Genomic DNA, 27,178 nt, shown 5'->3' with positions numbered 1-27,178 from the left:
TGTGGATACTTCTTGGGAGATTATAGCGAGCATAGCAGCCTGGCATATCTCGAGATCCAGATGCACAGAGGCTATGGAGGGTACTCAGATTCATCCCTCGCACACATTGGCTAGTATCTGGACAGACAATCGTACACACTCTGATGGCCGTATGGACGGGTATGCAGGGGGACTCCCGTGCAGCCTCAGCTAGGAGGGTTTCTTTCTTCAGGGAATGGAAGGATTCTCCTTTCTTCTCTGAATCTACTACAGGGTTGAGATGGCACTTTCAGCCTCAGCCTTGGTTTCTTTCCACCTCACTCTGAGGGGGTTTTTTATTATCCTCATGATTTCATGATGTATTCCGCTTTGAGCTTGCTCTCGCGGGTTTTTGTTCTTACTTAATAGAAGTCTTTTTCATGAAAAAAAAAAAAAGATACAGGTAGAAGTTACCCAGCCATACTCGAGAGACCATGGTTGAGAAAGAGTGATGCAGTCAGCTATTGGAAGACAGGACACATGTCTTTTGGTGCTTCCAAGGAGAAGATCCCGGTGCAACCCGGTGCCATGGAACCGGAAGAAGAAGAGGAGCAAGACAGTGATACTCTCTCATCCTCGGTGTCTGAGTCCATGGAAGAATCAGACGGGGGGGAGGAATTCTCAGAGGAGAAAGTTTACATGATGGGGTGTCTCCGACCCTGCCACCTGTAGAAAAGATAACAGCTAGTCCTCAACAGCTTGAATCTATGCTTTCCCCAGACCTCACTCCAAGTGAGAAAGATGAGTTCCTAGAAATTTTCAAAGATTACCCTGACCTCTTTGCAACTAGCTACCACCACCTTCGCCATGTGACTGCCATAGAGCACAAGATAGAGCTGAAGCTTGATGCGAAGCCTGTGGCTCAGAAGTATCGAAGATTAGGGCCCCTGCAGACCGATGCTTTGTGCTCAGAGTTGCAGAAGCTTGTAGAGGCTGGGTTTATTGTTCCGGTTCACAATACTGAATGGGTTTCACTAGTGGTAGTCACCCCAAAGAAAAACAACAAGTGGTGGGTCTGCATCGACTATAAGAAACTCAATGCTGCCACCAAGAGGGATCATCATCCTCTGCCCTTTCAAGACCTCATTCTTGAGAAGGTAAGTGGTCATGAGATGTATACTTTCTGTGATGGTTACTCTGGGTTTTACCAAATCAGAATTGCCGAAGAAGATGTGCTTAAAACCACATTTGCCACACCCTGGGGGACATTTGCATTCAAAGTAATGCCATTAGGCCTCACCAATGCTCCTGCTACCTTTCAAAGATTTATGCAGATGGTGTTTGCTCCTTATTTGGGGGATTTCTTGGAGGTGTTTTTAAATGATTTTTGTATATTCTCGTCACGCAAGGAGCATGTCATGAAGGTTAGATTGGCCTTCCAAAGGGTCAATGATGCAAATGGCAGTCTCAACCCTGAGAAATGCACCATTGGAGCCACTCAAGGGAGATTATTGGGACATATTGTCTCATCCGAGGGCGTCAAGCCTGACCCCGAGAAGGTAGAAGCCATCCTCAAGCTCCCCCCGCCTTCAACCAAATGTCAGGTACGCTCATTTGTCAATCTAGCAGGATACTATCGCCGCTTCATTGATCAATATGCTGCTTTGACAAGACCCATGACTATGCTATTAAAAGATGGGGTTGATTTCTCTTGGGATGAGGATTGTGATCATGGGTTTGCACAAATCAAGAATGCTCTGGCTTCAGAACCCATTCTATGCAATCCAGATTGGTCAAAGACTTTCTATATCAATCCTGGGTTTGGTGAGCACACTCTGGCAGGTATTCTCCAGCAAGGGGAGGATCGGTTCATGTATCCCATTCGATTTGCTTCTCGACAATTGCTCGACACTGAGCGACGCTATTCAGAGGCAACTTTGTATTGCAAAACCTGTGAACCATGTCAATTCTTTGGTAGGAAGGATTTGCGTCCTGGGAAACATCACCCAGTGATGTCCATCCATCTGTTTCAGAAGTGGGGAATAGATTTTGTCGGACCCTTGCCCATGACTGCCCGCAAAAAGAAGTATCTTTTGGTAGCCACTCAGTATGTCACTAAGTGGGCTGAAGCTATCGCCCTCCCCGTTGCAAATGGTAAGGCAGTTTCAAATTTCATATTTGAACGTATCTGCACAAGGTTTGGGACACCCATGGAGATAGTCTCTGACCATGCGAGTCCATTCTTAAATGAAGCAGTGGAGTTACTCATGGATCGCATGGGTATTATTCATCACACTTCTAGCATCTATTATCCAGCGTCCATGGGTCAAACAGAGCGGACCAATGGCCTCCTTTGTAAAACTATGGGAAAAATGGCCACAGGGAATAGGAGCCAATGGGATCAGAAGGTCACTGAAGCCGTGTGGGCTTACAACATCACTCATAAAACATCTACAGGTCACACTCCTTTTGAGTTGGTATATGGTACTGAGGCAATTTTACCACTAGAGATAGAGATTCCGGCCTTGAGATTGGCACAGGAACAGAGGATGACAGAAGATGAACATGTAGAGACCAGATTGGCACAACTTGAGAAGTTAGATGAAACCCGATGCCTTGCACTACACCAAACAGAGATCCAAAAGAATCGACAAAAGGCCTGCTTGGATGCTAAGATTCGCAAGGGATGGGAAAGACACTTTGCTGAGGGGGATGTTGTGCTATGCTTTGATAACAGATTGGACCACCAAATGGATAAGAAGTTTCTGCCACTGTGGACTGGTCCATACAAAGTCATCAAGGAACGTAGCGATGGGTCTGTACAAGTTCAGGAGCTGCATGAACCATATGGCAAGAAGGTGATCAACAAGCGTTACCTCAAGCCTTTCTTTGTGCGTGATGGACCCAGGCATGGAAATGCTGTGCATTCCCTGCTTGGGGGGGGAAACTGTTATGGATAAAATTGTCTAAGGAAAAAGGCATTAATATGTGTGTGTGTTTGTATATGTGGCAATAGTATAATATGAGCTCTGCTCGTTGGAAGTGGTTCCACACCGTCCTTTTACAGCTGTACATGCCTCTGTGGATACTTCTTGGGAGATTATAGCGAGCATAGCAGCCTGGCATATCTGGAGATCCAGATGCACAGAGGCTATGGAGGGTACTCAGGTTCATCCCTCGCACACATTGGCTAGTATCTGGACAGACATCGTACACACTCTGATGGCCGTATGGATGGGTATGCAGGGGGACTCCCGTGCAGCCTCAGCTAGGAGGGTTTCTTTCTTCAGGGAATGGAAGGATTCTCCTTTCTTCTCTGAATCTACTACAGGGTTGAGATGGCACTTTCAGCCTCAGCCTTGGTTTCTTTCCACCTCACTCTGAGAGAGTTTTTTATTATCCTCATGATTTCATGATGTATTCCGCTTTGAGCTTGCTCTCGCGGGTTTTTGTTCTTACTTAATAGAAGTCTTTTTCATGGAAAAAAAATATGGTGTGCATAGGGCCCAAGGTTGAGGTGGCAGGGCATGACCATGTGCCACCCTTCCATGTAAGAGGACCCATAAGGTGTGTTGTACAAAATCCATGATAGTAATATTATAAAATGTAAGGTGGCATGGCTCCTCCATGTGCCACCCCTCCACCTAGGCTGCATTTAGTGAGATATGGCTCAAAGTCCATGGGAGAAGTAATATAAAATAGGTGGAGATGGATATTATATTGAGTTATTCCCTCCATATGGGATAGGCCCATGTGGGGGAGGTATAGAAAGTCCAAGAGAGCAAGTTAAATAATGGGGAAAGTAGGATGAGGTGGCAAGATTCCTTGTGCCAACCCTCCACTTGTCCTCCTAGAGGTTTGAACATGTTATAAAATTGGGAAGAGACCAAGGGAGTATCATAGACTTGAGATATGGGGCTTGATTTATGTGGAAAATTGAGGCAAAGGGTTGTCGCACACAATTGAGAGTGCGTAACCACCTAGCCCACATGGGAGACTTTTCCACACACACCATGCATGTGGGAGGATACATTAATTGGGAGAGACCCCCTCTTTTGGCTATAAAAGGAGGGGGCTATTCCTTGATGGGACACGCTCATTCTTGTAAAGCCACCTAGCTAGTATTTTGATATTTCCCTCTCATCCCTTCTTTCAAATAAAGTATGGTTCTCTTCCCTTGATGTCTCCATCTCTACATTCCTCCTCCTATCATGTACATGCTTCTCTTCCCCCTCTCCTTTTACCCTTGTGTCATTGTCTCCCTCTTCCTTCCCTCCACTTCTAATTCCTTTTTCCCTCCTATGACAACGGTTCGCCCTCACGATCTCCTTTTCTCTATGGCCCTCGAGCGTCGCCATGCTTAGCCTCTAGCCTTTGGTCTCGATTTCTTTTCCGGCTAATACTACTCATATAATATAATCAATCAATGATTTCACCCAAAAAAAAAAAGACTGTGGCATAACATGAAAGGCATCATCAAGCCAAGTGTCCCTGCCACTGTACTGAAAGAGAAAGGCATCATAGGCTGCCCTCTCCAAAGAATAAATTCCACCCTGTCTGCCTCCCTTTTTGTCTGATGGCAACTCAACCATGTTGACATTGCCACCAATGATCCAAGAATCTACAATGGGGGCCCAAGATAGTAACTCCTTCCAAAAGGAGACTCGCTCCCCTCTGTTGTTGGGGGCATGCAGATTGAGAAGACCAATCCTATGCCCTCCAATCAAAATAATGATCCATTGAGCTCTAGAGGGGGAGATAATACCATGACCAGCAACCAAGGGGAAAATAGAAGAGAGACCGAAATGCAAGTACCTCCCCTTGTGCCTATAGCAGGCGATCAAAAGGTATGCCTTGAAAGAAGTTTGCCAGATTTAGAACAATCACTGGCATCCAACTTGTGTTCCTGGATAAGAAGGATATCAATAGCACCTCCAGTGACACCTGGATGAAGCTGATTCTAGATCAACTGCCTACGGCGACGGTGTGGAACTCCGCCTAGGCCCTGTATGTTCCAGCTGACTATCCTCATCGACAGGAGGATGCTAGGTGAAAAGGCTTACCTGACCTAGTAGAGGAGACCAACTTCCCCTAGGCCGAAACACTCTTGCTGAGGCTAGGAAACTCAACAGGTGAAAGGATCCCCACACCTGCTGAGAGGGAGGCCCTATCAAAAGGAATCCCAATAACTGGGACCCCTAAGGTGGAGGGCATAAACTCCTCATCCATGAAAGTCGCCGAGTCTGCCAGTGCCGAAAAAGAGTTCCTGAGAAGCAAGTCTGGCAGAGGAGTGTGAAGAAGACGTGCACTCATGGAAGATGGAGGAGAAGGACCTGCCAGGCCTCTATCAACAGAAATGGAGCTAGGGGGATGAGGAGGCCTGTGGCAAGGTTGAAGAGGAATCTGGAGTCCTCATTTGTGCATGCATTCCCTCGATCGTCCTGACTATGCCAGGAACAGTCTGTGGGGAGGAAGTATGGGTAGCCCCCTCCTGATCAGAAACCAAAGTGACTGGGGCTGGTATTGGTGCATCTAAAGGCCCCGTCCTGATGTGGAATTAGTGTTTCGGGCTACAGCAACATCTACCTCTGGAGTCTGGATGGTGTCTGTCTGAACCGGATCAAAGGTCCCCTCCTAAGGTAAAGGAGCTGCTCTGATCGCTCTCCATCGTGGTACCGGGTGTGCTGCGGGCATTGGGCACCCTGCTGCCCCTGGTGGTCCTAGGGTGCACGAAGCAGGGTGCATTGGTGCTCCTGGTGGTCCTGGAGTGCGTGGTACAGGGCGCTGGGGAGGTGCAGTTGGGGTAGTACGTGAAGGAACCGCACCAGAAGACCTCTTGGGTCTTTTTCTCTTACTTGGGCAATCTCTAGCAAAGTGCCCAAGGGTCCTGCAAATCCTGCACTGGTCCTATCTACCTGCAATCTCGACTCTCTGTTGAAAGAGAGAGCCATCTGGGCACTGAAGCATGATGTGGTCATCTGAGATGTTAGGGTCAGAGACAATGACCCTAACTTGAGGCACCCCGTCCGCTCTGACTACCTGTGCCAAGGAAGAAGGCACGTCAGGAAGTGGGGGGATCTCAGTGACCACTCCGAATGTGGCTCCGATAGAAGCAAGAAGTCGATGGTAGACCTAAGGAAGACAAGGAAATCTAATGAACAGTGATGTGACCTGACTGTCCTCCTCGATCGGATTGAAGCCCAAGGTGTAGGGCAACAGAAAGATCCTCCTCGAACCCAAGCCAGAGGATTAGCTTTGAGAACAAGGGCTGTGGACTCATGGGAGCTGAAAACCACTTGGAAGAATCCATGTCCCAAAAGTCGAATATCCATGAGGTGTGGGGCGAGATCTCCTAGTAATGCCGTCAACATCCAGCTGTGATCTGGAAGGGTGTGACCCAAAGATGCAGGCGAAAAGTGATGTGGAGCCTTCTAGTTCCACATCTTTCTTGAACTACTACAACTTGTCTTCTGAGAAAATGACGGTTCTTGTGGCCGGTGGAGGTGGACAAAGATTGGCTGAGTGGGGATCCATTCGCCAATCAAAGTGAAAGGGCCGAATCAAACACTGAAAAAGCTCCGTCCGTGAAATCCTGCCCTGGAACACGGGCACGGGAAGGAGGAGAATAGGAGAGGGAAGGAGGAGAGGAGCCGGGGGGGGGCTGCAGGGGGGGGAGAAGTTAGGAAGGAAGGGGGCGGGGAGGGAGAGGGAGGGCGGGGAGAAGAAGGGAAAGGAGGGGGCGGGAAAGGAATGGAGGGAGGGGGCTGGCGGGGAAGGGGAAGGAGGGCAGGAGAGAGGAAGGGAGGGAGCTGGTTAGGAAGGGTGGGGTGAAGGAGGGGGCGGGGGGGTGGAGGAGGGGGGCGAGGTGTGTAGGGGCAGCAGGTGGGGGGGAGAGGGGAGCGGGTGAGGGGAAAGGAGGGGGCGGGGGAGGGCGAGGGAGGGGGCAGAGGGGAGGGGAGGGGCGGGGAGGGCAGGGGCAGCAGGCAGGGGGGGAGAGGGGAGCGGGTGAGGGGAAAGGAGGGGGCGGGGGAGGGGGAGGGGGGAGAGGAGAGGGGCGGGGAGGGCAAGGGCAGTAGGTAGGGGGGGAGAGGGGAGCGGGTGAGGGGAAAGGAGGGGGCGGGGGAGGGGGAGGGAGGAGGCGGGGGGGAGGAGAGGGGAGGGGGAGGGAGGGGGCAGGGGGGGGGAGGAGAGGGGCGGGGGTAAAGGAGGGGGCAGGGGAGGGGGGCGGGGAAGGCAGGGGCAATAGGCGGGGGGGGGGCGCAGCGAGGGGAGGGAAGGAGAGGGCAGCGAGGGGAGGGGGCAGGTAGGGGAGAGGGCAGCGAGGGGAGGGAGGGGAGAGGGACGCGAGGAGAGGAGGAGGAGGGTGAGGGAGGGGCTGACGGAGGGGGTAGGAGGCTTCACGGGGAGGAGCAACAACTCTTTGTCTTGGATCTTTTCTCCTCAGAGAGCATAGTTTGATTTTCATGCACAAGAATCCTTATGGATCGAGATGGGAGGAAGAGTCTATAAGCATTTCTTCTCTACTCATGGGCCCAGGCATAGTAGAGAGAGTGTTTCTTAGCTTATTGACTCAGACAAAGTTTTGCAGTCACCAGATCCGAATGCCGTCTTGTGGATAGCTATATACTTTTGTGCCTCCCTTCTCTCAGCAAATCCTGGTACCAAGGCAACAGATGATGCCAGATAGGCCATATGGCAGTGTATTCCTATGTTGGTGAAACTAGATATGAGAGTGTCTCTTGATGCACCTTTCACCAACATAGAGTTCAAGTATGTGTTTCTTACCCTACATAAGGGGAAGTGTCAAGGTTTAGACGGTGGACTTACACCTTCTTTTTTCCTAACCTTTTGGGATATGATTGGGGATCACATCCCCTCAGCCCTGCAGGATGTTTGGGACTCCGATGAGATGCCTGACTCACTTACAGACGGTCTTATACATCTAATCCCAAAAGGGGGATGCAAAAATTTAGTGTCACAGTGGAGATCTATCACTCTATTAGGCATAATGAAGTTTCCTCAAGTGCAACGTAAAACTCAATAGACATGTGCCTAGATCCACGTACACCTGAGCTCTCGCCTCAGCCCCCGCCTCCTTCCGCCTCAGCCTCCACCCTCATCTTCGCCTCGCCTCCCCCCCCCCTTCCGCCTCCCTCTTGCATCCTCTCCTCCCTACCTCATTCCACCCCTCCCTCGCCTCCTTCTGCAAACCACGCTCCCTGCCTTTCCCTTCTACCCTCCCTCCGGCAGCCTCCGCCTCCACCCCACTCCTCCATGCCTCCCTTCCTCCGCCTCACCTCCTCTCGCCCCTTCTGCACCTGCTTTCTCCTCCCACTTCCTTCTCTCCACCCTCTCCTTCCACCCCTACTTCCTCCCCGCCCTCTCCTTCCGCTCCTCCGCCTCCTTCCTTCTCTCTGCACCTCCTGCATCCTCTCACCTCCCTGCCTCCATTCCTCCTCCACCCTGCCTCCATCTGCCCTCTTTCCCCTCCACCCTCTCCTCGCCTCCTCCGCTTCGCCTCAGACCCCTTACCTCCACCTTGCCTCCTCTTCGACTCCCTCCTCGCCTCCTTTCGCCTTTTCGCCTTTTCCTCTTTGAGGGCTCTCCCTCTCCATCGGTAGCCAGCTATAGGGGTGTGTACCCGTTCCCCCGCTGCAGCTAGCCCTTCTTCCTTTGGGCAGTGGCGGCTGTGGTGAGCGGTTTGTTTGTCTTCGGGGAAGATTTTGTTGGTGGTGATTGGCCAGAGGGCAGCACCCTCGGACCCCACAACCGTTAAGATTCTTCTTTCCCCAATCGACAAGCAACAGGTGAAGCATGCAATTTGGTCAAGCGATCGTTGGTAGAATTGTGGGGCTCACTCCTACAAGGAGACAGGTGCAAGAGCGGATCCAGGCAAGCTTGGCACTGGAGGGTGACCACATTCAGGAGGTCACCATCTATGGAAGAGGCGTATTCCTCATCCAGCTGAGCTCCCCCGACACTGCCTCGACATTTGTGGAGCAGAGCCCCATCCTCCTTGGCCCGCATCTGGTGCACCTCTTTCCTTGGTACTATGACTTTACAGTGGAGGACATGGACACAACACACCATGTTCCCCGTTTTTCCGTTACACTCTGTTTCCCAGGGCTCCCAAAGGAGTATCGAGCCATCCTCTCCTCCATTGGTCGGGCATTTGGCACCATCCTCGAGTCTACGCCAGATTCGGCCACTTCAATGGTAGTAGATGATGGGGTCCCCAGGATCAAACTAGTGGTTGAGAGCCCAGAGTACCTCCCAGAGTTGATCCTACTAGAGACCCTCGAAGGGGGCACACTTTGCCAGCAAGTGGAGATTTCTGGGTTACCAGGCCAGTGTCTTTGTTGTAGATAGATGGGTCACCTAGCCAGAGATTTCCTCCGCGGCCAAGGCCGGCCAAGGCCAAGCCCCTTCCCCCCACCCCCATAGAGCCGACAGAGTCAACAGGCCAGGCCCAGCTCCCCTTATACAAGAGCAGCAGGAGTCTTAGACCCCGTGGGTTACCCCCTCAAAAGGGGACTGGACCCTGGTTCAAAAGAAAAAAGAAACCAAGCAAACAGGCCCGCAAGCGTTGCAGACAGAGAGCTAGATGCAGAGAGAGAGACAGGGCTTTTCGACCCCTGAGGAGGAGAAGTAGCAGAAGCCCTTACGTGGAGATCCACCTCCCCCAATGGAAGGGGCCTTGAGGATCCTCTCATGATGGAGGTTTAGATTACGCACTCACCCATGCATCAATAGCGAGCCCCAAGAGCTTCTGACGCTGCAATGGTGGAAGCTGCAGATGTTAGCCTGGCAGTGGCTGAGGAGGAGTGAGTCCATAACCTCGGAGAGCTTCATCAGTAGGGGGGCCTGTGGTTGCCCCTATTCCCCCTCCAGATCCCACCCCCTCTCCACCTCCCCCTCCCTCCTGGATTCCCCTTGCCCCCTCCCCCCCTCCTCCTATGGTCACCCTCACCACCCGCCCCCTTCCCCCTGCCCCCTCCGTCCCCCTCTCCACCTCCTCAGCAAGTTCTTTAGCTTCCCACCCCCCCTGCCAGCAGGCAAGGGTAAGACGATGTCCCCTTCCGCTCCCTCACTGCAGCATCTGGTCCAGTTGGGGAGGGAGCCAAAGGGAAGGGGCTCGTCCTCCCGATCAGCAGCTCCCAATCTCCAACCTAGACATCCCTTACCGCCGCCGTGGGAATTTTGGAGATTGGGACCCTAGAATTATCTGAAGATTCTTGATTGTTACCCTCTATCCCTGAAGGGAACGCTTGTGGTCTTGCATCCTCGGAAAGGGGGTTCGATCAGCGTAGTAGGCTCCCAGACACACCTAGTTTGGAGATTCCAGTTCGCATCCATAGGGTTGGAGAAGTGGATGGGGCCACAAGGATTAGACTTACAAAGTTTCTTACAAAAAAATTTGATAATTGTTTCTTGTATATTTTTTTAGATAGCATTATATGCGTCTTGGGTTATAGAATTGGAGCCATAATTTGACGCCTCTTAATACTTACGTACTTTTTTTTTGGATGCAACACCTTTCGCTTTCCACTAGTAAAGCTATTATCCACCATTGAATATATTTTTGTTGCATTTCCATCTGTAAAGTCAAATGTCAAGTAATCTTGGAAATTATATGATGTAGCATTATAATATATTGGAAATGGTAATCTTTTGGGCAAGTTTTTTGAAGTCGATTGTTTGCCAAATGAAATGGATGCATTATGCGGTTGAATGCATTCTCTTTCAAAATGACCATCATTTATATTCCCCAATCTAGTCCTAACATCAAGACCAATGTTGCTTATATCATCAATCCCACTTATCCCATGAACAACATCTATGTCCTCCACTCTGGTGAGAACTTCATGGCCAATGTATCATCCCATATACATTTGGTACTTGGTGTGTGTGTGCCTATCCTACCCTGGTCCATTACTCTTTATTTTTGAACTGGGTCAGATATTGGGCTTTTTGGACCATATGGCAGGATCACAACATGCGATATTTTGGGAATCCGTTCTTGCAATCTTATGAATATTTCAGACTCTCCCTACGGCAATCTATCTATGATGCTTGCCATCAAGGAGATCTTCCTCAATCATGCCTGGAAATAGTTTTTCTTTGCTTTTGATTTCCTGTTGAGGCTCTCTGCTTCTTTGAGACCCTCATGTAAATTTTGCTGATAATATAATCATGGATTTACCAAAAAAAAAAAAAAAAGTGTGTGTGCCTATCCTATAAAGGCATTGTACTTTCACTTTTCAAATCAATCAAGCCTCAAGACTCTTTTGGTTATGTAAGTACTTTCCTTAGGTTTTTCATTTCTTTCTAGCATTTCATTTGCATTTCCATTTCCATAGTTCTAGACCATCATTACATAGTCCGCGATGACCATCATTGTCATGTTTTATTATTGGTTCCACTCCAGTAGTCTTCGCCTTTTCTCCATGGGGGGTGTTAGGGAATGGAGTCAAGTTGAGTCAGTTTTGGTTTGTTCTGGTGAGCCCTAGTGTGAATTTTATAGTACTAGGTATCTAAGAGTGCCACGTGTCATATTGGGAGCTATCCCATATACATTTGGTACTTAGTGTGTGTATGCCTATCCTAGAATGGCATTTTACTTTCACTTGTCAAATCGATCAAGCCTCAAGCCTCTTTTGGTTATGTAAGTACTTTCCTTTGGTTGTTCATTTCTTTCTAGCATTTCATTCCATTTCCATTTCCATTATGTTTGCTATCTAGTCTAGTCTTTCATGTCTTAGCCTAGACTACCTTGCCTCCCATCCAGTTCCAACAATTATGTCTCAAGGGAAGTCTCAGCCCAAAAATATTAGCTTGAGACCTAAGGAAGATTCTCATAGCTTCCGCGACAAACAGAAAAATAAAAAGGGCAAGAGGACATCCCTGATAGACTGATCTAGAAATTTGACATCTCTATCCCCTGATTCCTCTGATAAGCACATGGCTATGGGCTGATCTATACAAAGAGGACACCCCTCTGATCCATGGATATGAGAATCCAAAACAAAGAAGAGTGCCCTCTAGAAAATCCCAATCTACCCTCTCATAAGTTTTTCAAATTGCAAGAATAGGATGGCTAGCTTCTGTCCACTATGCATAGCCTAAGGTGAAGGCTACCAAAACAAAAAGATATTATATTAAATGCTCCTGCCATGCACAAAGCCTATCTGTATGTCATGAATCAGATCTAGGAGAAAGGAATGCAAGCATAGATTATTTGCTTTTCCTAGAATTTTGTATAAGGTGTCCAAAAGGATGATAGGCCTCCATTGTGATACTGAATTTCCGCAACCCCCTTTGAAATGAGATGGATGAGACCCTCTGTGAGTCCAGGCATAGTTCCAAAGTTCCAAACGCCCTACACGGCTGAGGTAATGTGATCCTGAATCTCATCCAATCGGGCAATGAAAATGATGGTGAAATCCCATCCAAACCTGGGCACATGCCCTTATGAAGAGAAAGAAGTGAAGTCCTGAATTCTACATTGGTGAAAGGTGTATGTAGTGAGACTATCATATCTAGTTTCACGAAAAATGGTATGTGCTACCATATATGAGACCTCATCTCTAGCCGGTGTACCCTGATCTTCTACAAGAAGGGAGGCATAAAAATCAGCAGTTATATGAATGAAAGCATCAGGATCTATCTGTAATGCCCCATCAGAGTCAATAAGCTGTAAGATGTCTCAGGCTATGAGTAGAGAAGAAATTCTTATTGACTCTACCACCCATATGAATCAAAAAGGAATCTTGTGCATGAAAGGTAGACTTTTCTCTCTGATTTATGATGTCTATTGATGAGCCCTTGCTACAGCAAGGCGCTTCTGTATCCAAGCATTTCTAGGTTGTTTCTGCTCTTCCCTCTGTAGGGCAGCCAACTGTTGGCAAAGACTAATATCTTGTATGAGAATTTCATGCCTTCTGGTACTTATGACCAAGTGATAGAAGTCACTAATACAAAAAAGGATCGTTGTCACATGTGAAGAGGGAGGCACCGCACATTGCATATGAGACACCCAAATCTGCAAAACATTCATAGTGGCATCCTCCTCTGGATAGAAGTCCTCCGAAATCCTAATATTGGCAAAGCAACATCTCTTATGGGGCTTGGATATCATGAAAACTGTTGATAAGTGGTCAGAAGTAGAAACCCCAGAAGAAATGTATACTAAGCCACCTATATCAAAAGCCCAATCATCAAAATAAAATATGTTGATGCGTGCATGAATAGGCATCTGAGCTCTCTTATTCAACCATGAGAATTGGAGTGACCGTGACAAAGTGTGAAAGATATCCTCCAACCAAACATCTCTCCAACTAAACAGAAACAAAAAGGCATCCCATCCCACTCCCTCCAAAGAGTGAATGTCTCCTTCTCTACTCCCCTTATTGTCTAAAGACAACTTCACCATGTTGAAGTCACCTCTAATAACCCATGAATCTGCAATGGGAGCCCAAGAGAGAAGTTCCTTCCAAAAATAGCATGGTCCCCTCAATTATTAGGGGCATAGAGGTTGAGAAGACTAACCTTACATTTTTGGATCAAAAGAATGACCCCTTGAGCTCTAGAGGGAAAAATGATACCATGTCCAACAACTAGGGGGATAATAGAATCTAAAATTGCAATGCGATTCCCACACCTAGTATCCAAATCAAATGACCAAAACATATGAACTAAAAGAATTTTATTTGACTTTGTACAGTCTCTAGCATCCAGCTTGTGTTCTTGCATAAAGAGAATATCAATGGCATCCCCTGTAATACTTGGTTGAAGCTGCATATGAATAACCTACCTATGGTGGCAATGTGGCAGTGGTGGAAACAAACCCCTCCAAGGGGAAAGGCCTCCTGCTCAAAGAGCAAGGAGAGAACAAGTAGAGAGGGGAAAGAGCTCGTCCACCTGAGGAGGCAAAAACTCTATCAAAAGGAAATTAATCATTGCCTCCCCGAAGGTGAAGGATACAAAATCTTCCTTAGGATAGTCTACTAGGTCCACTAAGGCAAAAAAAGAGTTCCTAAAGATCAGTCCTTGTGCCGGGGTACGTAAAATCCCCACAGACGACGCTACAAAGATGATATGCACAACCCCCTTCCCTAAGTTCATGAGGGGGACGTGGATGAAGAATGGGGATGCTCGAAAGAACCATGACTACGAAGAACTACAAAGGCTCTAAGCCTGGTTCTATCCAAGACATAATCATCAATAATAACGGCTAGGTCAAGGTGAGGAGCTACAATTGGGTCCATGGGTGGAGCTGCAATTGAATCAATGGGAGGAGCCGCAATCGGTGCAACATCCAAAGAAGTAGTGTCCTGATCTGAGTAGGGAGTAGCCTCAAGTATAGCTATGATCGCAACCTAAAGAGAATCAAAAGAGTCACTAGTAGCAACCATAATCGAAATGTCTGAAGCCCCAATCGTAGCTGGCTCCGGGATGAGTGAGGGACCCTTCTAATTTACAAGTGGTGGAGAAGGGCAAACACTAACTGAAACCCAGATATGATAGATGCAATGGGTGTCGATCATGCGGCATGTGTCAAAACTAAAGGCGACGCTAGCGGTGCTAGAGAAGCACTCTACCAAGGACGACGAGAAGCTCTACTAGAGGGGTTTTTGGACCTCTTATTTTTTACTGGGTAATCCCCTACAGATCCTTCACTGGTCTTGTCTGACCACAATCTTGACTCTCTGCTAAAAGAAAGAACCATCCGGACCCGAGAGCATGATATTACGATTGAAAGAAAGAACCATGCCTTGGAGCATGATATTATCATTGGATATATTTGTGTCTTCAACAACGACCCTAACTCTGGGAACCCCAATTGATTTGATCGCCTCTGCTGTTGCTGTTGCTGAAGAGGGTAAATCAAGGAGGGGTGGATCTTTGTAACCACTATGAAGAAAGTTCCAATCGAGGCAAGGAGAATGATATTACACCCAAGGAAGGCCATGGAATTTGATGCAGATAGAAGTCATTTGGATATCCTTCTCTACTACTGGGCCAAAGCCCAATGTGAAGCGTCCCAAGAAAAATCATTTTGGAGCCTAGGTCCAAAGGGCTTACTTTGAGCATAGAGCTCGCAACCTTTGGAATATCAAAGACCACCTAGAAGAGGCCACGTCCCAAAAAACAAACATCTTTAAGATGGCAAGTGAGGATCAAGGGTAAGGCCGCAAGCATCCAATATTTTGCTTGATGTATGGAAGGATGAGGTCCATAGATGCAAGCAAAGAGGGTGGTGGAAGACTTTAATTCCACATCTTTTTGAAGCTGCAACAACAACTCATCTTTTGAAAATGTGCACGTACTTGTGGCCAGTGGAAGTGGTTTGGGATTGATTAAATGCGCCATTCGTCAATCAAAGGTGAGAGGCCGACTCAAACTGTAAAAGAAATCTCTAAACATCTCTAGCAGTTTGAAAGGAGGAAGAAAAGAAAGAAGAGAGGAAGGGGATAAGAAGAGGAAGTGGGAGACGGCTGAAAGGGTGGGAGAGGAAGAGAAGGGGCAGCAGGGGAAGGCTGAAAGGGAGTGTGAGTGCCCTGTGTCATCTTGGGAGATATCCCATATACACTTTGGTATTCTAGTGTGTGTGTCTATCGTATATATGCTTGTACTTGTGTGTCACATCAATGAGTCTATATCTAGCTTATCAATGTGAGTCTTTCCATTTTGGTCTATTGCTCATTTCCATTTCCTTTCATTTCCATTATGTTTCCATTTGAGTATTATCTTCTCTCTCCCTAGCCTACACTCTCTCTCTCCCTCTCCCTCTCCACTCCTTCATGTGGTATCAGAGCTATCCTTTCTCCTTCTTTTCTTTCTTCCACTATCCTTCCTTCTTCTAGTCATTTCCCTCTTGCTCCTTGCTCTTCCAAGGGATTGAGGTGAGGGAGGCCAAGAAAGAGGAGCTAGTCTCCCTCTTTTCCTTTTGGAAGGCTATAAGACATTACAAAGATATGGTGGTGTAGGCCTAAAGTCAACCCTATGGTTGACCAGTAGTACTTGGGTACTATACATACCAAGTACTTGTATTGTTTCATTTGAACATTTCTATTGGAGCTTTCTTGTGTGTGCACTCTTGCTCACTTGTGTTCACAACCAGTCTCCACTTTGTTCCTACATTTGGTATCAGAGCGCTTCCTTCTCTAGAGCCCATTCCCGCGCTTGCTTCTAGACTCCCGCAAGTTTGGTGCTCCAGTGCGCATTCCTCGTTCTCACATTCAGCTCTCTAGCTTTCGTTCAAGGTAGCTTCAACAATCCAACGACTGTTTTTTGACCTTTTGAGGTCCGATTTCGATGTTTTTCGAAATTTTTGAGCTGCCCACATACAAACAAACCTATCCCGCACCATTTCAAGCGGGGGGGGAATTTTTCTTGTCCATACAGTTGTACGGACGTCTGTACGTCCACACGGATCTGTCCGTACAGTTGTGCGACAGTGCTAGGAGTCCGTGCGACTTGTCGGAAGGTGATGTCGAGTAGTTTTCGGCTATTTTTTGACGTTTTTGCTCTCAGATCTGTACCAAGTACTTGTATTGTTTCATTTGAACATTTCTATTGGAGCTTTCTTGTGTGTGCACTCTTGCTCACTTGTGTTCACAACCTGTCTCCACTTTGTTCCTACATTTGGTATCAGAGCGCTTCCTTCTCTAGAGCCCATTCCTGCACTTGCTTCCAAACTCCCGCAAGCTTGGTGCTCCAGTGTGCATTCCTGGTTCTCACATTCAGCTCTCCAGCTTTTGTTTAAGGTAGCTTCGACAGTGCAGAGGCTGTTTTTGGACCTTTTGAGGTCCTATCTCCAAGGACAATGTGAGATATTGCTCATTTTACGCTTCTAGAAACTAACATAAGAGTGTGAATTTATTTATGGTACTTTTTTTGATCATTATTGTTGGGATATCTCAAGGTGTATGCCCCAGGCACACCTTGGGTTCTATGTGTGAGTGCTAGAGGCACAGTTAGGTGCCCATAAGCACTGTTAGGTGGTGGTAGATGCCACATAGGCTGATTGAGAGATTCTAGGAGCTGATTGTGGAGCTTGGTGGCTCATGTAAAGGTGCCTACATATGGACCTCACCCTTCTTCATTCCATAAGCATTCTCTTGTTTCGTGTTCAGCCTCATGCTTTTCTTTCACTTCTCCAACATGGTATCAGAGCACTATGATCCTCCTTGAGCCCATTTATGCCATGTCATCATCTTCTCCTTCTTCCCCACCTTCCTCTCCATTTTGCCCCTTTCTGCCCCACTACTTGGAGGGCTGAATTCTCCTCCTACGGACGACCTCTTCTAGAGTCCTTCTGGCTGGAGAGACCCTTCATATAGGCGACCTCCCACGTCAGAGCAATTAGGGAATGGTACCCTCAGACCTGCGCAACAGCTACTTTCTTTCTGACGCCATTTCGTGCAATACGACTTGTTGGAGCAACCATTTCAAAATTCCTCTGAGCCACGCTTGTACAACAACATGAGCTAGCCCCTGTTTAAATTTGAAGTGAAATGGTCCACCAAGGAGGGAGCAGACACGAAAAAAACAGTCGACAATCAAGCTCTTGGCTATGGCGACGTGACGCGGCATTTTGACTTTCCTCTTCAGTGGCTCTTCTCTGGTATACCAGCTTTATTTCTACCTAAAAAGCCCTCTTTTATTTGTCTTGAAGAGTGAGATACAAGCCCTCCAAGATCAGGCCTCTGTTTTGGACAGTTTTGACAGTTCTGTGAATTTGGTGCTACATTAGATGCTACTTTGGCATTTCTGATATTTTAAAGTGTTGAATAGCATCAGTACAATTGTGGCTACAACTTTCTTTCAGGTTGCTATACCTGGATTGGCTTGGAATACTTTCATTTAGCCACCTCTATGAAGCATGCAAGTTGAAGTATCATTTCCACTATGATTTTTATTATGGAATTTGGTTACAGATCTTTGCTACACCAAATGCTTGTACTTTGAAGCTTTTCAGTTTTTTCTAGCCTTGTAAGAGAGTAGACACTGCCCAATTCTTGGGTTAGACCCTCTCATGGTTTGCTTATGCAAAATATATGGAAAGCCAAATCATGAAGCAATGTTTTGTTATGCTACAATAGAAGAGAATGCCAACATGGCTTCCTTGTTGCAGATTGCTAAGATAATGGTTGCCAAGAAGGAAGCAACTACAAAACCAAAAACTGCCAATTTACTTTCGGTTAATGTGCCTTCACAAGATGAGGCCTCCTATGATGATTATGCTTTTTGAACCAGCTCCACATATGCTCCATATCTCTCTTTTATGTTGAGTCAAGGTACTCTGCCTAGATAGTAATCCAAAATGAATGGAATAAACTATTGTGGTCACCATATGATGTAGGCCATGTGTATGTGTTTAGCTCCATGGTACCTCCTGCAGACATTGTGTGCATGTACATGCAGGGGAGATAACCATTGGGGATCTTGTGTATCCCTTTGTTTGCCTCACACCCTTGGGAACCCTTGCTAGCATGAGATCCTAGCCGTAGATTTATCCTTGACCACCATGAGATGGCTTGAGACATAGCCTGAGGCATTCCCTTGAGGGGGGATTTGTTGGGATATCTCAAGGTGTATGCCCCAGGCACACCTTGGGTTCTATGTGTGTGTGCTAGAGGCACAGTTAGGTGCCCATAAGCACTATTAGGTGGTGGTAGATGCCACATAGGCTGATTGAGAGATTCAAGGAGCTGATTGAGGAGATGATTGTGGAGCTTGGTGGCTCATGTAGAGGTGCCTACATATGGAACTCACCCTTCCTCATTCCATAAGCATTCTCTTGTTTCATGTTCAGCCTCATGCTTTCCTTTCACTTCTCCAACAATTATGTCCCCCAAGGATGGTGTGACTGATTCCTCATTTTGTTCTTTCAAGACAATGTGGAAAAAAAGTGTCTTTCAATGTTAACTTATGTTTTAGCATTTTGTCTTTTGAAAATAATGCGAATAAACACTACTATTTGCTCATTTTGTGCAAGCCCACAATGCCTTCAATGAAAGAGTCCATTTAGCTTTGCTTATGGGGCTGAGTAAAGGATCAAATTATCTTCTGTGACATTTTACATACTTGATTGGTAGGATGACGAGAGGTGCCATATTCATCACGTAGGGTTGCATTTCCAGAATCTAGATTGGTTGTGCAAACCTTGCATTTTTGCATGATTATTTATAATTCCTCTTGCCGTATTTTAAAGGAGCTTCTCTTGGTCTTATTATACTCTGATTATACTTGAAGAAGTGACTTTTTCCCCAAAAAAGAAAGAAAAAATGCTCTCTCATCATGGCAGTCATTCAAAAAATATATATATCTATAATCTCTATTGAAGAAAATAATCTAGTACTATGATTGACGACTACATGCATTGCAGAAGCAACTTTACCATATCCCAAAGTGAGCAGTTATGAAGAAAAAACTAAAAATCTACCTGCCATAGGCAAGGGCAGAAATGCCATGATGGTGCTCCTTTGCTGACCATTTTCTCTTCCTCTTTTCTAAATCCAACATCATCAGTTGGCCATCCATAGAGCCACTTATTAAGGAGGATGAATGTGGTAAGTACATCAACTGTGTTACCCAAGATGTGTGGACTTTCCATGGATCCTCTTCTGACATGCCTGGAAGCAAATGATCGGCCACACCAGGGGCTACCTTTGGATTCTCTCTGTTCAGAACACACAAATTGCAGATAGTTTGTCAAAATATAGGGGTTGATTCCAATCTGATATGTTTCCATTAGAATCCATTTGTAGAAGGGAAACCAAAAGTAACTTTTCTCTCGTACTCTAATGTTGAAATAACTTTAATAATTATTCTCAGTATTCATGCAATAAAAAAACCAGATTTCAAATGAAATCCTGGAACGCACCCCCCCCATTCATCTGTGAAGTTGAGGATATGAATATATCCCTTGTCGTCTCCATAGAGAAGCTTGTCATTGTCCAAAGTCCTCATCCAGGTTGCACACATGGGGCAATCACTCTATGGACACACTAGAAAACCAGCTTCAACATTCAAAGCCAATTCACACTTTAATCTTAAGCAAATAGAGCCCTCAACAGTTCTAGTTTTTATTGCAATGATCTGAAAATTTAAAAAAAATGGATTTTCATAAGCATTGAAGGCGCAAATGGATTTTCATAAGCATTGAAGGCGCAAATGGAATCTCATGGTGATTTTGTTAGCGAAAATGAGATCCCATGGTGATGAAGTGTAGCAAAAACCTTTGTCCTGCCATTCCCTAGGTCCTTGCAGCACCGTGGTCCAATTAGACCCATTTGCCCAATCTACACCATGGAAATTTTTTGCCATGGTGTGAAAACTGCCAAAAATAATTTTGGAAAAACCCATGCAGGAGGTGAGGTGAGGTGAGAGAGAGACAGAGAGAGCATCGACAGGCTCAATGTAGGATGGAGTAGCATCTAGTCCAACAAACTACTGAGGCATAGATGCAGTATGATCAGCCCAGCAAGAGAGAGAGAGAGAGGTTCAAACTCACAAGAGTGAGCCCCAGGGAACTACAAGGAGTCAGGCACACATTCAGGATGAGGTTTCTTCCTTGACATAGCTAGATGCTTTTGTGAGGGACACCCCTCAACATGATGCTTCTAAGTAAGGATGCAATGATAAGGAGGGATATGGCGAGAGCGCAAATGGCAAAGGGGACTCAGTTCAGACCTCTAGATGTGATAGTTAGGATGCAAATAGATTAGATGGTGAGGGAGATGCCTTCTTTGGCGGTGTCTCCTTCCATTTTCCCACCCCACTCCAGGATCCCACACTTTTAGAGGCCTATGTTAGGGTTACCTATGGCCATAAACAACGGGTGCAATAGATCTGCTAGATTCACTACCCGTCCATGATGATTGTTTATCAAAATATTTGGGGACTGGGTGGTGCTCACTTAGGAGCATCACCAAATAGGATCTTTGACATAATTTTAATGGGTGGGAACATTGATTTCCTATTCCTGCAGGAGCACCATCTTTCAAAGTCTCATACAACACCACATTTTAATTCATCAAGACCTTCTGGGCTCCTGCCATAGAAAGACATGGCAGGAAGGAGTTTGCATCTGCATTGTGAAGCCTTGGACACATGCCATACAAGATCAGAACATTCTAGTGCCAAGCAAAGCACTCTAAACTACAGTAAGAAACGTTGAAGTTATAGTAGAACTTTTGCCCATTTATGCCCCTAATGAAGCAACACACACAAGGGAATTTCTGACCATCACCCATTACACTCCTGTATTAGCTAATCATTGGTGTATTGGAGGTGACTTCAATATGTTAGAGACTACAGATGACAAAAGGGGATGCAGACATTCTTAAGAGTAGAGGAGGCAGCTTTGGAGGGGCTCATTTTTCATGCAAGAGGATAGCATCCCTGGCATCACCAAGATCTCTTCTCTTCTTGAGATAGGATAGACAGGTGGATACTCGTAGTTTCTCAAGGCTAGACCAGTTCTATGTTGATGAGTTGGCATGCAACAGAGGAGAGATGACAGGCATTGTTCCGAGAAATACCCTCTCCAACCATTCTCCCACATACATCATTCTTTTGGAGTAGCAAAGAGTCCTAGGAGCCTTCAGCTTCCAGGATTCCTAACTTCTTATTCCATGAGGATTATCTAGGTCCATCATGGAGATCTAGAGATGAGACCCTTTCAAAGGGATCCACACATGAAGATCTAGACCACTGCTTAAAAGAGATCAATGCACTTATCCGCTGTGAGGCTGAGATCAAGAAAGGAGCACTTTTGGATAGAGAGAGGGCCTCTCGTGCAAGCTTGATAGACCTAAAGAGATTGGAGGAGAGGGCACCAAGGAGTCCTTGGGTCACAAAGAGGATCCAACTTGTCAGACGAAATTTTTAGACCATGTAGGAAGTGTAGATCTAAGTTCATATTTCGTACTAGGTCTGCATTCTGGACTAAGAGTGGAGACCTACTTACCACAGACTTCTTTTGAACTATAGGCCCCAATGTTTGAAGAGCGTATTAGGAATTTGAGAAGTCTGAATAGCACCTTGCAGCTAGCACGCAGGATGTGGGACTTGTGGCCACGGACCTTTATAGATCGCTGCTTGTCACTACTTCATGACCTCACGGATATTTGCCAGCTAGGGAGGAGGATTTTGGAGGAGTACGAGGAGAGTGTTATGGGGAGGAGATGATGAGTACTAAGTATTATGAGTCCTTTCACTACCTATCAACTTGAGAGACCGATCACAACTATGCCAAAACGCAAGTGCCCAAGAGAGGATGTTTTACCACTCACCCTTTTCCAATCCCATTAGTAGCTTATGCGCTCAGACACCCTCACAGCTTTTCAAGATATCATGAAGACCAAGGATATGCCAGACAGACTTTCAGAGGGGCTGATATATCTTATTGATAAGGGCAGTGGAGAGAAGCTTGAGTTTTTACAGTGGAGGCCCATTACTTTGATTGGTGGATCTAATTACCAGATCCTAGATAAGGCCATCAGCATGAGTTTTTCCCCTTTCTTATCACAGACTATTCAGCCCACCCAGACATGCTTTGTACGGGACTGGAACCTTTTTTATAACATCTTTATTTTTTGGGAGGCCACAATGTTGGTATGGTTGCACCAGGAGGATAGGAGGGGACTCGATACAAGATTATCTTCTTGAGGTAGTGGATAGCAGGGGCATTTGCACTCTACTCCTAAGCACAAATCCAAGTTTCAGTCAAGAAAGCCCGAGGGGACAAATCTCATATAGCCAGATTAGTGAGACAAGGATGTCCCTTGTCCCCTCTATTTTTTCTATTTACAAAGGCTACGAGCAATTTTTGAGAGACAGAGGCATGGGTATTCATGGCATCAAAATGCCCATTGCAGATTTGGAGGAGCTTCTTTTTTTTTTGCAAAAAGAGACTTCTATTAAGTATTAAAGAAAAACCGTTAGAGCAAGCTCCATACGGGATACATCATGCAATGCACGAAAAGCTCGAGAGCCAAAAAGAAAGGATTGAGGCTGATAGTGCCATCTCAATCCGGTAGAAACCTCCGAGAAGAAGGGAGAACCTCTCCAAACTCAAAGAAATATAGTCCTTCTAGAAGAGGCTGCCCGTGAAGGGCCCTGCATGCTAGCCCATATGGCTATCAAAGTGTGAACCGTGTTAGACTAAATACCCGTGCACACCTATAATGGGTGTATATGGGTGCCATCCAAGGCCTCAGTACATCTGGCTCTCCAAATGTGCCAAGAGGAAATGCTAGCCAAAATCTCCCAAGAGGTGTCCACTGAAACATGAGAAGCTCTGAAGGGAGTAAGTGGTACATCCTGTAGAGAGCAGGGCTCTATCACCTACCGGCGGACCGAGAGTGCCCAAGAAGAAGGCTCACCCTCATAAAACACCTGGGGCCCGGTAAGAGATAACCATGCGACCGAGCCCCAAGTCATGAAGAAAGGGGAAGTGTGAAAGATGCTGAGTATCCGAGCAACCCCTTTCCAAACAGTCCTCGCCTGACTGCAGTCCCAAAGGCAATGTGGCACTGACTCCTCTGCAGAATGGCATCGAGGACAAGTGTGATCAGCCCCAAATTGTGATCTCCACAGGTTCACTACAATCCCTCCATGAATAGAAAGCCAAAAGAAAAGAGTGATCTTTCTATTTCTGAGGGATTTCCAGAGCCTCCTCCAGAAATTTCTACGCAAGTCTGCGGTGATGAAGAAGCTTTCCCAATGGGGGGCTCTGGAGGGAATCCACCCCCTACTGTTCAGCCGAAACCTCCTGGCATTACCAACCGTGAAACCAAAGAAGGGAATCCCCCTCTCTCGGTGCCCATGATCTATCCATTCCCACTCTCCTGGGTCCCACTGCAAGCACCTGATAGGTGCACTCCATATAACCACAACCTCCAGGATCCCAAGGCCAAGAGCAAAGGGTCGGGGTCTAAGTACCACTGCAAGCCCGCTCCAAGGTCCACAAAACCAGCAATCCTGACAGGCTGAAAGGCAACCTCAAGAAGAATGCCATCCTTGGATGTAGAAAGTAAACCTCCATCCCCAACATCAAAGACCAGTGCGTCTTCCCTGAGACCTTGGAGAGCGATCACCTGTAAAGGAACTGATGTCCTCGAAAAAGCCCCCATCCAAGTGGTGGAAGTAATAGGTAGCTCAACTGTCCATTCCACTAGGATGGCTGCATCTATCTGCTGAATCCTGCATGCTACCCCTCTGAGGTGACTCACGGACTGCAGTCTCTGATCCACGGGTAGCCTGATAAAAGATTTCCAAGTGCCTACTGTGTAGGCGGGGCCTCTCTCCCATTTAGACCACTACATGTAATGGGAAGTGCCCAGTGGTCTGGCATGCTCGTCAAGAATACTATCATTCCAAATGATCGGCTGCCTATCAATCTCTTCGACGGTAGAAGGTGGAATCCTTCGAAGAGTGTTCCTGAAGCTCCCCCAAGCTTTCAGGATGGCAGTCATGAGAGGAGAGGTAGGAGATCTGAGAGGGGCTGATATGAAAATCCATCGAGGGCTGTCCACCCAATCATTTCCTAAGGTTGGTGTGCAAGCCTGAATGCGTCCAAAAAAGAAATCCTTCCAAGATTCCTGCCTAGGCATGAGTCCCCTCACCACCACCTTACAAAGCAAAGCCCTACACTGCAAGTCCGGTTCAATGACATTAAGGCCCCCTTCACATGTAGGGAGAATAATAGTCTCCCAGGCCACCCTTGCTGCAACATCTGCTGTGCCATCAAGTCCACTCCATAAAAAATTCCTGACTGGTCTGATGAGCTGAGTGATGCAATCCCTAGACCGGAACCAGCAAGAACACATGAACCAGGAGGTGGCCAAGAGAACCTGGTTCACTACCACAACTCTAGATGCAAGGTCGAGTTTGGCAGAGCTCCAGAAAAGGAGCTTTTTCCTTATACTTTCTAGTACTGGGGCAAACTGCTGTGCTGGAGAGATGTCCAATCCTACCTGGCATCCCAGATACCTGATAGGAACACCCCTCTGAATCCAGGAAAAACCAATGTCAACTCCCCAGCCTCGAGTGTCCTCATCACTGATCCAAAAGCCAAAGGATTTATCCAGTTAATGTGTGCCCCTACAGCTGAGCAAAAAATATCCAAGGCCGTCCAGAAAGAATCAAGTGACTGCAAGGAGGCCTGAATAAAAATAGCAATGCCATCAGCCAACTCACAGTCAAAAAGCTCCTGCTCTTGTCTCAAGGGCAGTCTCAGCCCAAAAAGCTCAGCCTGAGATCTAAGGAAGATACTCATAGCTTTTGCCACAAAAAGAAAGAGGAAGGGGGCTAAAGGGCATCCCTGACGAACTGATCTAGAAATCTGAAACCTGTCACCCCTTACCCCTCCAATCAAAACCTGGCTGTGGGCTGATCTGTAAAGGGAGGCCACCCCTCTGATCCAAGCATCTGAAAATCCAAACCGTAGAAGAGTGCCCTCAAGAAAACCCCAATCTACTCTGTCATAGGCTTTCTCGAAGTCCAAGAGTAAAACTGCTAGCCTCTGTCCACTGTGCATAGCCCACTCTGTGGCTTCCCAAAAGGAAAAGATATTATCAAAAATGCTCCTGCCATGCACAAAGCCTGTTTGAGTATCATGGATGAGATCTGGAAGAAGGGGCTGTAGTCGGATGCTGATCACCTTGGCAAGGATTTTGTAAAGAGTGCCCAAAAGAGTGATGGGTCTCCAATGGGATACAAAATTCCTGTTGCCACCTTTTGGGATAAGGTGAATGAGTCCCTCGGTCAATGAGTTAGGCATCTCACCCGAGTCCCAAATGCCCTGCAGGGCTGAAGTAATATGATCACCTATCATATCCCAAAAGGCTTAAAAAAAAGAGGGAGTAAGACCATTGGAACGAGGGCACTGCCCTTATGAAGGGCAGAAAGAGCATTCTTGAATTCTGTGTTGGTAAAGCGTGCATCAAGTGAGCATAACATCTCTGGGGCGACCAACACAGGTAAACTCTGCCAAACTTCATCTCTAGCCACCTCTCTTGCCTGTGAGTTCGGATCTGTGGAAAGAAGGGATGTATAAAAATCTGTCGCTAAATGCATGACGGTCTCCGGATGGGACTGCAAAACGCCATCAAAGTCAATAAGCTGCCTGACACTCTCTCTACTATGTCTGGGGCCAAGTGTAGAGAAAAAGTGTTTATTGACTCTCCCTCCCATCTCTATCCAAAAGGACTCCCGTGTATGGAAGGCATACTCTGCTCTCTGATCAAGCAAGGTCTGCAAGTGAGCCCTTGCCACAGCAAGGCGCCCCTGTATCCAAGCATTTGAAGGTCGTTTCTGCTCCTCCTTCTGAAGGGCTGCCAATTGCCGGCGGATACCGATCTCTCGCCTGAGTACCTCACCTCGCCGAGCACTAGCAACTGAGTGATAGAAGTCGCTGATACTGTCAAGTGCTGTGGCCACATGTGAAGGACCGGCCACCCCCCCTTGCACATGAGAAACCCAAATCTCCAACACTGCCTCTGTGAGAGTCTCATCCGTGTGTAAGGCGTCTGGGATCCTGATACTATGAGACCATCCTCTCAAATGAGGCTCTGAAACGGACAAAATTACCGGAAAATGGTCTGAAGTGGAAACACCGGGTGCAATGCAAACTGTCCCCCCTCTATCAAGAGCCCAGTCACCCACATAGAATCTGTTGATCCGAGCATGGATAGGCATCTGCACCCTATGGTTCTACCATGAAAAAAAAAGTGACTGAGACTGAACAAGAAATGCATCATCTGACCAAACATCTATGCCATTGAACCTGAACAAGAAGGCATCCCAGGCTGCTCTCTCAAGGGAGTGGATACCACCTTCTCTGCCCCCTTTCTTATCAGAAGGTGCCTCAACCATGTTGAAGTCACCTCCAATAATCCATGAATCCGCAATGTCAGCCCACGAGAGCAACTCTTTCCAAAACAAAACACGGTCCCCTCTGTTGTTCGGAGCATAAAGGTTGAGGAAACCAACCTTACGTCCGTCAATCAGAAGTAAAACCCACTGGGCCCTGGAGGGGGTTATGGTACCGTGTCCAATGACCAGAGGGAGAACAGAGTCTGAAACTGAAATGCATATACCTCCTCTGGTTCCCAAGGCAAGAAGCCAAAAAGTCCGGCCTGAGAGCAGCTTACCTGACTTGGAGCAATCTCTGATATCCAGTTTGTGTTCCTGAAGAAAAAGAATG

The 27,178-nt window shown here is 46.9% G+C and overlaps 1 protein-coding gene across 1 annotated transcript in view; it reads right to left on the bottom strand.

Moving 5' to 3' along the window:
- LOC147900987 (uncharacterized) overlaps positions 1 to 27,178 on the bottom strand; it is a 594,828-nt gene that overhangs the window by 313,333 nt on the left and 254,317 nt on the right. Inside the window, exons 10-11 of the mRNA XM_087376414.1 lie at positions 19,850 to 19,962; positions 19,409 to 19,645 (exon numbers count right to left, since the gene is read on the bottom strand). Coding sequence (XP_087232540.1) covers positions 19,409 to 19,645; positions 19,850 to 19,962 — 350 coding nt within the window. The remainder of the gene's footprint in view (positions 1 to 19,408; positions 19,646 to 19,849; positions 19,963 to 27,178) is intronic.

Source organism: Dipteris shenzhenensis, chromosome 6 (assembly GCF_047967505.1).
Source record: "Dipteris shenzhenensis isolate YYH24624 ecotype China chromosome 6, Dip_SZ_1.0, whole genome shotgun sequence".
Taxonomy (NCBI): domain Eukaryota; kingdom Viridiplantae; phylum Streptophyta; class Polypodiopsida; order Gleicheniales; family Dipteridaceae; genus Dipteris; species Dipteris shenzhenensis.
This window is presented reverse-complemented; position numbering and strand designations above follow the sequence as displayed.